We start from the raw sequence: 12,309 nt of genomic DNA on the forward strand, positions 1-12,309 counted from the left end.
TAACACGTCTGAGGCACAGCTCATTTTTACAGTTATACATTTATTATTTCCTCAAGCACACGTGTGATCAAGCTTGGCGATGACACAAACGCAGAAAGGTGCAATAAACAAAACAGAAGTGATTTTTTTGAGGAGAAAAACAGGTTATTTCCTCAAGACGTGAATAGAGATGTTGGCTTTATTTGAGAAGCTTGGCAGTTGCCATGGAGGTCATGGTCGTCATGGAGATGGAGGGTACTGTGATGTCTTTGAAGATGGGCTGGGAGACACCTCCGTATGATACTTTGTTCTCGCTGAGAGTTCCGATGATCATGGTGCGCATTTCACGACTGGCATCACCGCGCACCGCCAGCAGCGCCTGGATGTGCTCCTCCCTGTGGATACGGCACATCAACATTCACTATACGACCATTCATGTTCTCTGATTGCTTCTCAGAGCGGTATCCAAATCTTTTCCAGCGTGGGCCATAAACTTAAAGATTTAAACATTACACATTTATACTCATAAAAGTTGTTTTTTTCTCATTAGAATATGACTTTTCATTCATTCATTCATTTTCTACTGCTTTTCCTCACGAGGGTCGCAGGGGTGCTGGAGCCTACCCCAGCTTTCTTCAGGCGAGAGGCGGGGTACACCCTGGACTGGTGGCCAGCCAATCACAGGGCACATATAGACAAACAACCATTCACACTCACATTCATACCTATGGACAATTTGGAGTGGCCAATTAACCTAGCATGTTTTTGGAATGTGGGAAGAAACCGGAGTACCCGGAGAAAACCCACACATGCACGCGGAGAACATGCAAACTCCACACAGAGATGGCCAAGGGTGGAATTGAGCCCTGATCTCCTAGCTGTGAGGTCTGCGCGCTAACCACTCGACTGCCGTGCAGCCTAGAATATGATCTTTTTATCTAAATATTTGATTTTCATAATATTATATCGTAATATTTTAAAATTTTGGCTGCACGGCATGTGAGTGGTTAGCGTGCAGGCCACACAACTAGGAGACCCGAGTTCGATTCCACCCTCGGCCATCTCTGTGTGGAGTTTGCATGTTCTCCCCGTGCATAGCTTTTCTCCCACATTCCAAAAACATGCATATTGGCATCATTCGATTGTAACTTTTTTGTGTTAATATTCTGGTAAAATTACTGTTGATTTTTCCTCTTGTTTGTTTTATTTGATTAATTATGTATTGTTTTAGCAGGCTGCACTTAGGACACCATCGATTCAGGAAGCAAACAACAGCAGCAAGGGACTTTTCCAAGTGTTTGGTGTGGTGTACCTGATGTCAGGGTATTTGGAAACCAATGTGGTGACCTCCAGGAAAAGCAGAGTGGGGTCAGTCAGCTTGAAAACTTCAGCAATGGCCACAATGGCCCCGCAAAGACGATCAGTGTCTTCTCCCTGCAAGACAATGACAAGAGTCATTCAATGAATCAAGTAATTTTCCAGCTGATGATAGAAATATGTAAGTGCAACAAGCGGATTCCTTATCCATTTGAGCTGAATCACGAATCAACGATTAATCAATTACCCAATTTTTTGACAACTATTTTGGTAATTGATTTATGTTTTTTTTAATTCAAAAATAAACCATTAAAAAAACTCAGGTATGATAGAACATATGACATAGAACACATGGCATGAACAGCACTAAATAAAAAAGCTCTATGAGGTCACGCTGCCATGAGTACTCACAGCAGCCAGTTTTCTGAAGAGGAACTTGAACTGATCGGCTTCTTTGATCATCCTTTCAGCCCCTTCCTTCCTCTCATCAGCATTCCGAAAGGTGATCCTCTTCTGCATCACTGCTTTTATGTAGTCCACCACAACCCTCCGCAGGGCTTCACTTGTCATCTCCTGCACACCACGAGCAAAGCACACAATGCATGACATTACTTCCAAAAAAAGACACATCATGTCAGTGAGGACCAGCGTGAAGGACTTGGTTTTCGGACCCACAGGTTGCAGATTTGACAACTCCAGACAAACAAGGCAGACTTGTGTGAATGTGCATGCACATCATTTTTTATAACTTCGAATATATTTGTCCGTATGAACATTTTGGATTTCAGTCGTAAAGACTTTTGGTCAGAATTCAATTCCAGGCCCAGTTTTATAGATGAGACCCCAGTTCCTCCATGGCAGACATTGTTGCTTCACAGAGAGGGACGGGCCAGGAGACTTGCTCAATGGATGTGAAAGATATTTTTTATATTGTGCTTAAAAGAAGTATCAATATATAAATAATACCAATATATCACCCAGCTCTACCTAAAACCTGAAAAGGTCCCTCCCTTTCTTACCTGGTTGAAGGGTTTCTTAATCTTGTTGAAGTCATTAAAGTAGTCCTCCACCGTCACACAGATGGTGTCCACCGCATGAGAGCCTGACAGCCACTTCCTGGTCAGCAGCTCGCTGAGATGATGCTGGTATTGATAAATAAACACAATGACATTATGCCGGCAATGACATTTTACAACCTGTAAACAATATTTGACATAAAAGCAATTGAATGCATCACATAATCAGTTCCAATTTCCACATGTCCAAAAGGAGTAGGAAGAAGCAAAGCTTATTAAATCCTACCCCTCCATCTGGTACTTTTACAATCAGTAACTGTTACATTTGTTCACTCCCTGCTTTCCTAATATAGTTTAAGGTTTTTAACATCAAATATATACAGTACTTTACATCCACCACTTAGTCATTTAAATTTCCTCAAGTTTTGTGTTTTTGCTTTAGTTATTCCTCAAATGGAAATAAATATTCCTTGTCTAGTACAGTTTAATGCAGATAAAACGTGTGTATAAGTATTCAGTAGTGTGTTTTGGTATTCAGTAATTTGTTATTTTACATTATACGTATGTAAATATGTAAATATTATTGTATAGTATATGCAGTGTTAAAGAAATGGGCTAGTAATAATAAATATAATAGGTACCATAGTAACTGTCAATATAGTGATATGTATAGCACATCATGACTGGCTTACTATGCAGTACTGGAATTGTGCTGCTAACGCAACAGTTAGGTTATGATATGTAGAGTACCACATGACAAAAAAAAAAACACTTCCTCACCTCAAGGTCCAGGAAGACTTCATCTAACAGGAACTGGCATCCCTCCTTGGCTACCTCATTGAGGGTCCTCTCTATGGCGACGTCACTATCAGTGGCCTCGGATGACTGAGAGTACTTCCTCTTCAGACTGGTGATGGACTCTCTGGACAACAACACACGGACCATACGGGAAGTATAATAGTATTAACTTCATATGCCAGAAAAGTGTTGAAACCAGATGGTGAAAATTGTGACACATCTTCAATATTGTTATTAGTAGATCTCAGTGCTGCCTTTGAGACCATCCATCACTCTATCCTACTGGAATGCCTTCAAATGCATATTGGTGTTACTGGTTCTGGTAGTCTCTTGGCTTAGATCTTATCTTGGGGATCGGTAGCATCGTGTGTGACTTCACTGTGCTGTGGTGTCCCACAAGGATCAGTGCTTAGCCCTCTTCTGTTCAACATATAGTACACGCTGCCGCTTGGTGACCTCATTGGCAAACATAAGATTAGCTTTCACTCTTATGCTGATGACATTGAGCTGTATGCGCCATTATAGCTAACTGACCCGCACGACAGCTCGAACCCTGATAAAACTGAGATGTTGATGATTGGCCCTGCTAAACAGAGTAGCCTGTTTAAGGACAGAGCTTTGATGAAAGCATCATTAACCAAAGTGACTGTGTGGAAAAATCTGGGTGTGATATTGGACTCAAATGTTGGGACGCAACATGGCGATGATAACGGCCTATTCTTTCCATTTCTGATGCAGAGACCCGAGTCCATGCATTTATCACGTCTCGCCTTGATTACTGTAATCAAGTGCTTGCTTTCTGGTCTTCCGATGCAAGTTTCAAAAGCCTGCAGTTCGTACAAAATGCTGCAGCACGATTTCTTACAAGGACGCGTAAGTTTTAGCATATTTATTCAGCGCTAGCAGTTGCACTGGCTCTCAGTTTATTTTAGACTTCTAGAGGTTCTGCTACTTGTTTACAAAATATGACATGGGTTGGCACCTTTACATCTGGTTGACCTAATTGTACCCTATGCTCCGTCTAACACGCCGGTCTTTTGACAATCCCGAGTGCCAGAAAGAAGTATGCGGGCTCTAGAGTCTTTTCTATTCGGGCTCCAATGTTGTGGAATGCCCTGCTTGTTAATATTAGAGCTGCTATATCTCAGTAGAAATGTTCAAGTCCCGACTCAAGACTTATTTCTACACTTTAGCATTTAGTTAAAACTACTCGGAGGACTACTAGGAGTCTAGCACCTGTCTCACTGCATACTGAGAGAAAGTAGCAAACGTACAGTACTACATTTTCATAATTACAAGGCTTCTTCTGCCTTGTATTTGTATTTTGGTTCATTTAGATATAATGTAAGTATTCAGATATAAGTATTAAACCACAAAAGAGTCATCATCTAATTCATTCATTTGTGAAAAACTGCAATATAGCGAGTGAGCGATAATTGCAAGTGGTGGCTGTAATGACATTTCAATATTTTTCATGTACAAAACATATCATAATGGCTGCCACATGCTTTTTTTTCATGTATGTGACCCTTGCTGGAAAACGTTTGGACTTCATATTTAGTTTTTTAGCATTTTGATTTGAGAATTATCTACTAGCAGTTTTTTGTTTCCCTTATTGTACACTAAATGAACCTGTTAAGTGTCCTTAAAAGAGAGTTATGCATAATGATGGGCAGTGTTGCTGTTAACTCTTTAAGGTAAGCAACATTTGAAGTGGAAGAATTCCAGATAACAAGCTAGCTAGTAAAACACACACACTTACTTGAATGTTTGGCAGTTGTTTATGATGGCGATCATGTATTGCACGTAACACTGAGGCAGCTGTCGATCTCGCAGGTGTTCCTCTTTGTAGGCCACGGCCTCTTCTTTGTACCTGCAAATACAGTAGCAATGACAACTGAGCATCACAAAAAACACATATAAACATTATCATTCACTGTCATCTATACATACAGCGGTGTCCAAAACATTCCATTTATTAATATTGAATCCTACTTTGTGGAAATTCACTTATCGCAGTTATGTTTGGAACCAATTAACTGCAATAAATGAGGGATGACTGTATTTCTTTGTTTTTTTTTTTGCTGACTTTTTCTGCAGCGTTTGCACAATCAACGATTGATGGGGACAGTGGCAAAATTACCGAATGAGGAAGGAGTTCATCTGTTTCAGGCAAAGTTTGAGAACCTGTTCTTTGAAGTCCCCATCGATCTGGGCAGCCACTTGCAGGTTCTGTTCGAACATCTTATGAGACAAAAACAATAGTAAATGTCAGAACTTGGTAAACAAAAAATTATGGTAAATAAGTGTAGTACAATTGAAAGTTTGAGTACAAAGTCATGTGCCAAGTATTGTAAATAATAATACTATTGTAACCTGGAAGACAATGGCAGGCAGTGTGGTTTGGTAGTACCCATCCTGGTCTGCTTCGGGCTCGGTTTCTTTCTGCCAGTCCTTCTTGTCCGTTTCCAGGGCTTTTCTCAGCCAGCCGGTAATATTAGACTGGAGACGGGGAAAAGACATACGGAATTTGGCATACAGCAAGTGTACCTTTTCATATAACAGGACCCCCAAGCTGGGGGTGGATGGATGAGTGGGTGGAAGTTGTAATCTAATAAGAATAAATTGTAATTTTAAGAGATTAACCTGATAATATTACAAAGTAATTGTAGATTTTAGTAATTTTATGTATATTATGCATACATTATTTTTTTTAAATTAGAATCCAACACAACAAAATAAAGTTGGAATTTTTTTATTTTTTAATAAAGTCAAAATATTATGGGATTAAGTCATAATATTATGAGAAAGTTAAAATGTAAATTGAATACAGGCACTATATATTCAATTTCAATTTTTGTATATGTGCATGCGTGGGCTTCCTCCCCCATTCCAAAAACATGCTAGGCTGTGGTCTTCCTCTACGCCTCCGACCTGGCAGCTCTAAACACAGCATCCTTCTACCAATATATTCACTATCTCTCCTCTGGACATGTCCCAACCATCTCAGTCTGGCCTCTGACTTTATCTCCAAGGTATCTAACATGTAATGTCCCTCTGATGTACTCCTTCCTGATCCTATCCATCCTGGTCACTCCCAATAAGAACCTCAGCATCCTCATTTCTGCTACCTCCAGTTCTGCTTCCTGTCTTTTCCTCAATGGCACTGTCTCTAGACCAAACACCACGACCTTTCCTTTCATTTTATGAGAAGTTATGAGAATAACATCATAATATTACAAAAATAAAATGTATATTACTTAATAGTTTGCAAAACTTGCAAAATAAAAACAACTGAAAAATAGCAATATAAGAACCTCATACAAATAATCGGCTTTTTCACCTATATCACAAAGCTGAGATGCAGTTTTTTCTTGAAATATACACATCATAACATCTTAGGACATTCACATGTGTTGGTTTACAAAAGACCAATAATTTGTCATGATGTGGCCCTCATTGGAAAAAGTCTGGGCACCCTGCTGCATGTGATTAAACGGATGACTGCGGTGACAGGGCATGTTGTGCTTACCGTGAAAGTCTGAACATATTTGCTGAGGAGGTCATCAACTACATCCTGGGGCAACAGCGACTCCAGCTGGTTACTGCTCTCGGAAATAAGCTCCGGATGGCCCATCATCTCCACACTTGGAAATATACACACACAGGCATACACTCACACCACCATTCCTACAGGGAACTACCGCTTTTAGAATTTAAGTGGCTGATGTGCAATAACAAATTATGATTTATCAAAGCTTTATTCTTAAAGAAATGAGAATTTCACCTTCATAGGTGGAATAAAAAAACGTATTTTCTGGACTATAAGTCACACTTTTTTTCATAGGTTGGCTGTTCCTTCGACTTATACTCCAGAGGGACTTATAAATGAAAAAAATGTTTGTTATATAAACACTGTACACCTTTTCTGTTCATGTTTATTTTTCATTCATTCATTCATTTTCTACCGCTTATCCTCACAAGGGTCGCGGGGGTGCTGGAGCCTATCCCAGCTGTCTTCGGGCGAGAGGCGGGGTAAACCCTGGACTGGTGGCCAGCCAATCACAGGGCACAAACAAACAACCATTCCCACTCATATTCATACCTATGGACAATTTGGAGTCGCCAATTAACCTAGCATGTTTTTGGACTGTGGGAGGAAACCGGAGTACCAGGAGAAAACCCACGCATGCACGGGGAGAACATGCAAACTCCACAGAGATAGCCGAGGATGAGATTGAACACTGGTCTCCTAGCCATGAGGTCTGTGCACTAACCACTTCATCGCCGTGCAGCCTCTTTATTTTTCATGTAGCTGAATAAGCATTGTGTTAGCATATCTTACACCTATTCAGCCTGTTCTCTATTCTTTTATTGTTAGAACTTGCCTTCCAAGAGGATGTAATGTCTGTTTTGGTCAAGTAGTTTGGAAAATAAATTACCCGCAAAAAATGCGACTTATACTCTAGTGCGACTCATAGTCCAGAAAATACGGTAAAACAGACGGAAAGCACAATCCAAGGAAATACAGCTGGAATAGGTGCGGATTCTGAAAGATCTAGAAAGTTTTCTGTGCGGGATATTGTGTGTTGTTGGAGTCCACAGCTCAATAGAAAGGGTAAAAAAATAGCATAATAGGGTAAATAGGTTCCCTTTTAGGGAACTGGTTGGATTTTGATGTCGGTGCATTCACATGTGCTGCTGCACCCGTGCATGTGTGTGTGTGTGATTGCCATTACCTCTTGTACGTATTTAGAACCCAGGTTAACAGGGATACTATCTCATTAGCCTCCAAGTCTTCAAAGGCCAGTTCTTTGACCCGAGTGGATACAGCATTGTGGTAGAGGCTGAAAAACCTAAAAGACACGTAGATGAACATATCCATATCATCTGTGTGTTAGTAACAGAGCATTGTGGCAAAATGTGTCACAGTCATGGTTTAGTAATCCCCCAGTATTGGAATGTGTTTTGAATGAATGTCTGCAAAATGTCCCAAAATTCCAAAGCAGTGGTCTCTGCCCAACCCTGACCTTAAAATGAGTTAGCAGAGTTGAAGAAATCATTCATGCATTACCTGTTGAAGGTGTTGTAATGTGGGGGGAAGCACTGAACCATGAGGTTCTTCACAACAATGAGGTCATCTAGAACATATTTCCGAGTTATCTCCAGAAGACGAACCAGCCACATTTTATCGGCTTCTCTTGTCACCGCCTGGGTGCCTTCAATGCGGGTACTGACTGTACCCTCCAACACCTGCAAAAATACACACGTTTTTTAAGAATACAACTTTAGGATTAGATCCAAAGAAGCCCTACTCAAGTATGCCACCAATCGGAATACATTGAAATAATCTTGTAAGCTGAAGCATGCTTGACAGGAAACTCCTTCCTCTAACCTCAAACATTCTGTCTTTCCATCTTTTGGGTCGTCCAGGTGGGATGAACCCCGTCTGCTTTTTACGGTCTACCATACGCCGGTCAATCTTCTCCTCACGCTCGATGATACGAACCACTGACACCAGCATGGTGGGATCGCGACGTACCGTCACCATGGCCCTCTGCAGAACCATCCATAACTGTTTGGCAAGCTCATCTGACAAAGCCTGGACCTAGAAGAGAAGAAATGCTTGAAGAGATTTATTATGTAACTTGTAACTAGCATTAATATAGTAGACATAAAAAATATAGAAAATATAAGACATAAATTGACATAAAAAGCAATATCAACCTTAACCACAGTCCAGTAATCCCTCACCACTGAAGCAAAATGTATTTTTTGGCCTAAATTAAGCTTCAAACATTAAAAATAGCTAAATTAACTGAAATTCATATATAAGCCATTATATGTATGTGAATTTTATTATATGCAGTGACCTACATTGGTCACTAGGTGGAAGTAATGTTACATTGATGATAGCCGCTGCAGGAAGAACTACTGCAATAAACTGCAATACAAATGGATCAACAAAGAACTTTACCAATGTAACGCGCGTCTATTCATTCATTCATTCATTTTCTAACGCTTTTCCTCATGAGGGTCGCGGGGGTGCTGGAGCCTATCCCAGCTGTCTTTGGGCAAGAGGCGGGGTACACCCTGGACTGGTGGCCAGCCAATCACAGGGCACATATAGACAAACAACCATTCACACTCACATTCATACCTATGGACAATTTGGAGTGGCCAATTAACCTAGCATGTTTTTGGAATGTGGGAGGAAACCGGAGTACCCGGAGAAAACCCACGCAATCACGGGGAGAACATGCAAACTCCACACAGAGATGGCCGAGGGTGAATTGAACCCTGGTCTCATAGCTGTGAGGTCTGTGTGCTAACCACTAGACCGCCGTGCCGCCCACGCCTGTGTGTCTATATTATGTTTTATATTTCATTTTCCCTATATTGCATAATAAGAGTGTAAAGGTGACTATAGGGGTGTTATTTCATATTTTTTATTTAGCAAACTCCAAAAAAAATGGCATTTAGAAGGTTGTTATGAGGTTTTCTATGCTCTTAACTATGAAACTATTCCATTTACAAATAAGGTAGTTAAAGTTTGAACATGTGGTGAATGACTGATTGTTTGAATGTACAAGCATTGTAAGGATCTTCTCTGCTCCACTTGGAGTCTAACTTACATCTTCAAAGTAGATGGAGATGAGATGCATGTCGCTGGTGTTCTTGCTGTCCATACGGTATTGCTCGTACATGAGGTCGTCTCGAGAACTCTCCAGTTCCATCAGTTTCCTGTGTGCCTGAAGCAGCTCCGCCTGCTCTATCAGCTGCTGGGTCTCGGCCACAATCTCTGGGACTGTGACATGAGATGTGAAGACATATTCAAGTAGAATGTTTTTTGGATAAGAGTGTGAGAACGGGAGCCAATCAAACCTGAGAAAATGTTTTTTAGGTTTTCCACAGCAGATGCCAGCTGACTATGTTGGACCACAGCATCCTTGACATCTTTTAGGTTTTCTATGGTGTTGATGCTCTGCCTCCAGTCTTTGCTCACATCGGTTAGCGAGCTCTGAATGTCCTTCACATCCAGTAGGGCACTGTGCAGCTGCGTCAGCCCAGTGCGAACTCCATCCAGCTGAGACTGGATGGCTGCCTGAAGGACATGAACAAACGGCAGGTTGTTATGGTTTTTAATGGGGAATTTTCATCACGAGGAACAAATGTGTAGCTTTTTGTAAAGCATTGTCATTTTAGGCCAATTTGACGTAATTGGGATGACAGCTGGAAAATAATGTGAAAATTAAAATGTCGATGTTGGCTAGTAGAAGGCTTTTATGGGGCGGGGGGACCAGCAATGTGTCATTTGTATGGGTAAAAAGCGGGCATCTAATGTATATGTGGATGTTACTGAATAGCACAGGGCTACACATGCGTGCGTGGGTTTTCTCCGGGTACTCCGGCTTCCTCCCACATTCCAAAAACATGCTAGGTTAATTAGACACTCCAAATTGTCCATAACTATGAATGTGAGTGTGAATGGTTGTTTGCCTATATGTGCCCTGTGATTGGCTGGCGATCAGCCCAGGGTGTACCCCGCCTCTCGCCCCAAGACAGCTGGGATAGGCTCCAGCACGCCCGCGACCCTCGTGAGGATAAGTGAAAGAATGAATAGTACAGCAGATGACTGAAGCCTTATATAATGCTGTAAATATTAAAAGCCAGCTGATGCTGAACTTGTCACCTTCAGCCTTGCTTCAACTGAGGCTTTCTTTCTGGCCTCTCTTCTTCTGTACTGCTCCACTTTGTCCAGCTGATCAGATCTCTGCAGCATTCCTGCAACACGCTGGACGGCTGTGGCAACCGCCTCCCGGCTGGTCTCCTCCATTCCGGTGCTCAGTAGTGCAAAGGTTTCATGCAAACACACTGAAGGGGAAACGGAAAGTGTTATTTAGCCCATTTCCTTAACACTGCATATACTATACAATAATATTTACAAATGTATAATGTAAAATAACAAATTACTGAATACTAAAACACACTACTGAATACTTATACACACATTAAACTGTACTAGACAAGGAATATTTATTTCCATTTGAGGAATAACTAAAGCAAAAACACAAAAACTTGAGGACATTTAAATGACTAAATGGTGGATGTAAAGGTGAGTAGTATAGTATATATATTTGATGTTATATTCCAGTGACGATATGACCATTTAGTGACCTTTCAGAGAGATAGCAATACGGAGTCTAGGTGTTGTCGACACACTTTGACATACACACTTTTGTTGACTTAAAGAGACGGTTTGTGAGACACGATCAAAGAGAAGGTAAATACCGAATGTGAACGTTGTTTATATATTTTCGACATGTCTTTCGCGTTATTCGCTGCAGTGTTGAAAGCACAGTGACGTTAGGAAATGTCAAAGAAGTTGCTAAGCTAACAAGCAAGGTGGTAAAAAAGACGAAACACAGCACGTAAAAGACAGCTAGCAAAGCACAATCCCAAAATCTTACGTCGTGGTCTGAATAATCCAATGCTGCCGGACACATAAATGGCATATCTTCGAATATAGCATGAATATGACTTATATTTGATGATTATTGACACACAGATGTGTTGTTTTGTTGTCTTTACTTCCGTCTTTGGCCCCGCCCAGTTTTGACATCTTCTTCCGGCTTTGTTTTCTTCTTCTGTGGTATGGTATTCCCGCTGTTGTTGTTACTGTATTACTGCCGCCATCTTCCGGCCCCCCAATCATCGTATAATCAGGTATTTTTCCGTAATGTTTTTCCATAATGGTTGCTCCATTTGTCTTTTATAGATTACCCGTTTATATTCTTGTATTATAACAAGATTATATTTGTTTCTCAGACTGCCAAATGCATGGCTTTCCAAAGTGGGGCTCGGGCCCCATATTGGCCCGCTGCTCAATTTTGATGGGCCCTTGGCATATTGTAAAAATAAAATGTAAAAATTGTTAATGTGGGTGGACACAACTTGGTTTAAACAGTCAATTGTTTTACGCTCCATTACATATAAATGGTAAAAAGTCATGGAATGGCTTCTCCACACGCCATACAGATAGCGGACCATGCATTGTAGAGACACAAATGACATGTTGTCATGTAAGTAGCCATTGAGGTAAGCCTATTTAATTTGATGAAACCAAAGGCAAGGTATAGGCATCCTCACAGCCCAGCTATTGTGATGTGGCCGGATATAGACAATATAACTTCAACGG

The 12,309-nt window shown here is 40.9% G+C and overlaps 2 protein-coding genes across 4 annotated transcripts in view; one reads left to right on the forward strand and one right to left on the reverse strand.

Annotated features, from left to right (window-relative positions):
- Nucleotides 1-20: 20 nt before the first annotated feature.
- On the reverse strand, nucleotides 21-11,748 carry exoc3 (exocyst complex component 3). The gene is made up of 16 exons (XM_058077626.1): nucleotides 11,582-11,748; nucleotides 10,804-10,985; nucleotides 9,996-10,215; nucleotides 9,746-9,918; nucleotides 8,506-8,718; nucleotides 8,185-8,363; nucleotides 7,850-7,966; nucleotides 6,643-6,757; nucleotides 5,487-5,612; nucleotides 5,254-5,354; nucleotides 4,873-4,983; nucleotides 3,093-3,234; nucleotides 2,316-2,438; nucleotides 1,708-1,869; nucleotides 1,292-1,413; nucleotides 21-374 (listed from the first exon to the last, which is right to left on the reverse strand). The coding sequence occupies exons 2-16, from the start codon at nucleotides 10,945-10,947 to the stop codon at nucleotides 179-181; spliced, it is 2,244 nt and encodes a 747-aa protein (XP_057933609.1). The 5' UTR covers nucleotides 10,948-10,985; nucleotides 11,582-11,748; the 3' UTR covers nucleotides 21-178.
- The window catches only part of gad3 (glutamate decarboxylase 3), a 14,292-nt gene continuing 13,334 nt past the window's right edge, over nucleotides 11,352-12,309 (forward strand). Inside the window, exon 1 of one of the 3 annotated variants that reach the window (XM_058077649.1) lies at nucleotides 11,352-11,394. The gene's annotated coding sequence lies outside the window, so the exon portion shown is untranslated. Of the gene's footprint in view, nucleotides 11,395-11,677; nucleotides 11,838-12,309 lie in introns of those variants that run through there. The other 2 variants (XM_058077659.1, XM_058077640.1) reach the window with 2 other exon arrangements.

Source organism: Doryrhamphus excisus, chromosome 1 (genome assembly GCF_030265055.1).
Source record: "Doryrhamphus excisus isolate RoL2022-K1 chromosome 1, RoL_Dexc_1.0, whole genome shotgun sequence".
Lineage (NCBI taxonomy): Eukaryota > Metazoa > Chordata > Actinopteri > Syngnathiformes > Syngnathidae > Doryrhamphus > Doryrhamphus excisus.

Coding starts and splice junctions, on each gene's coding strand:
- exoc3 (XM_058077626.1), bottom strand. CDS start 10,947: ATGGAGGAGACCAGCCGGGAGGCGGTTGCCACAGCCGTCCAGCGTGTT. Junction 4,984..5,253: donor ATGAACTCCTTCCTCATTCG/GTAATTTTGCCA, acceptor CTGTATTTGCAG/GTACAAAGAAGAGGCCGTGG. Junction 3,235..4,872: donor AACAACTGCCAAACATTCAA/GTAAGTGTGTGT, acceptor GTTGTTGTCCAG/AGAGTCCATCACCAGTCTGA.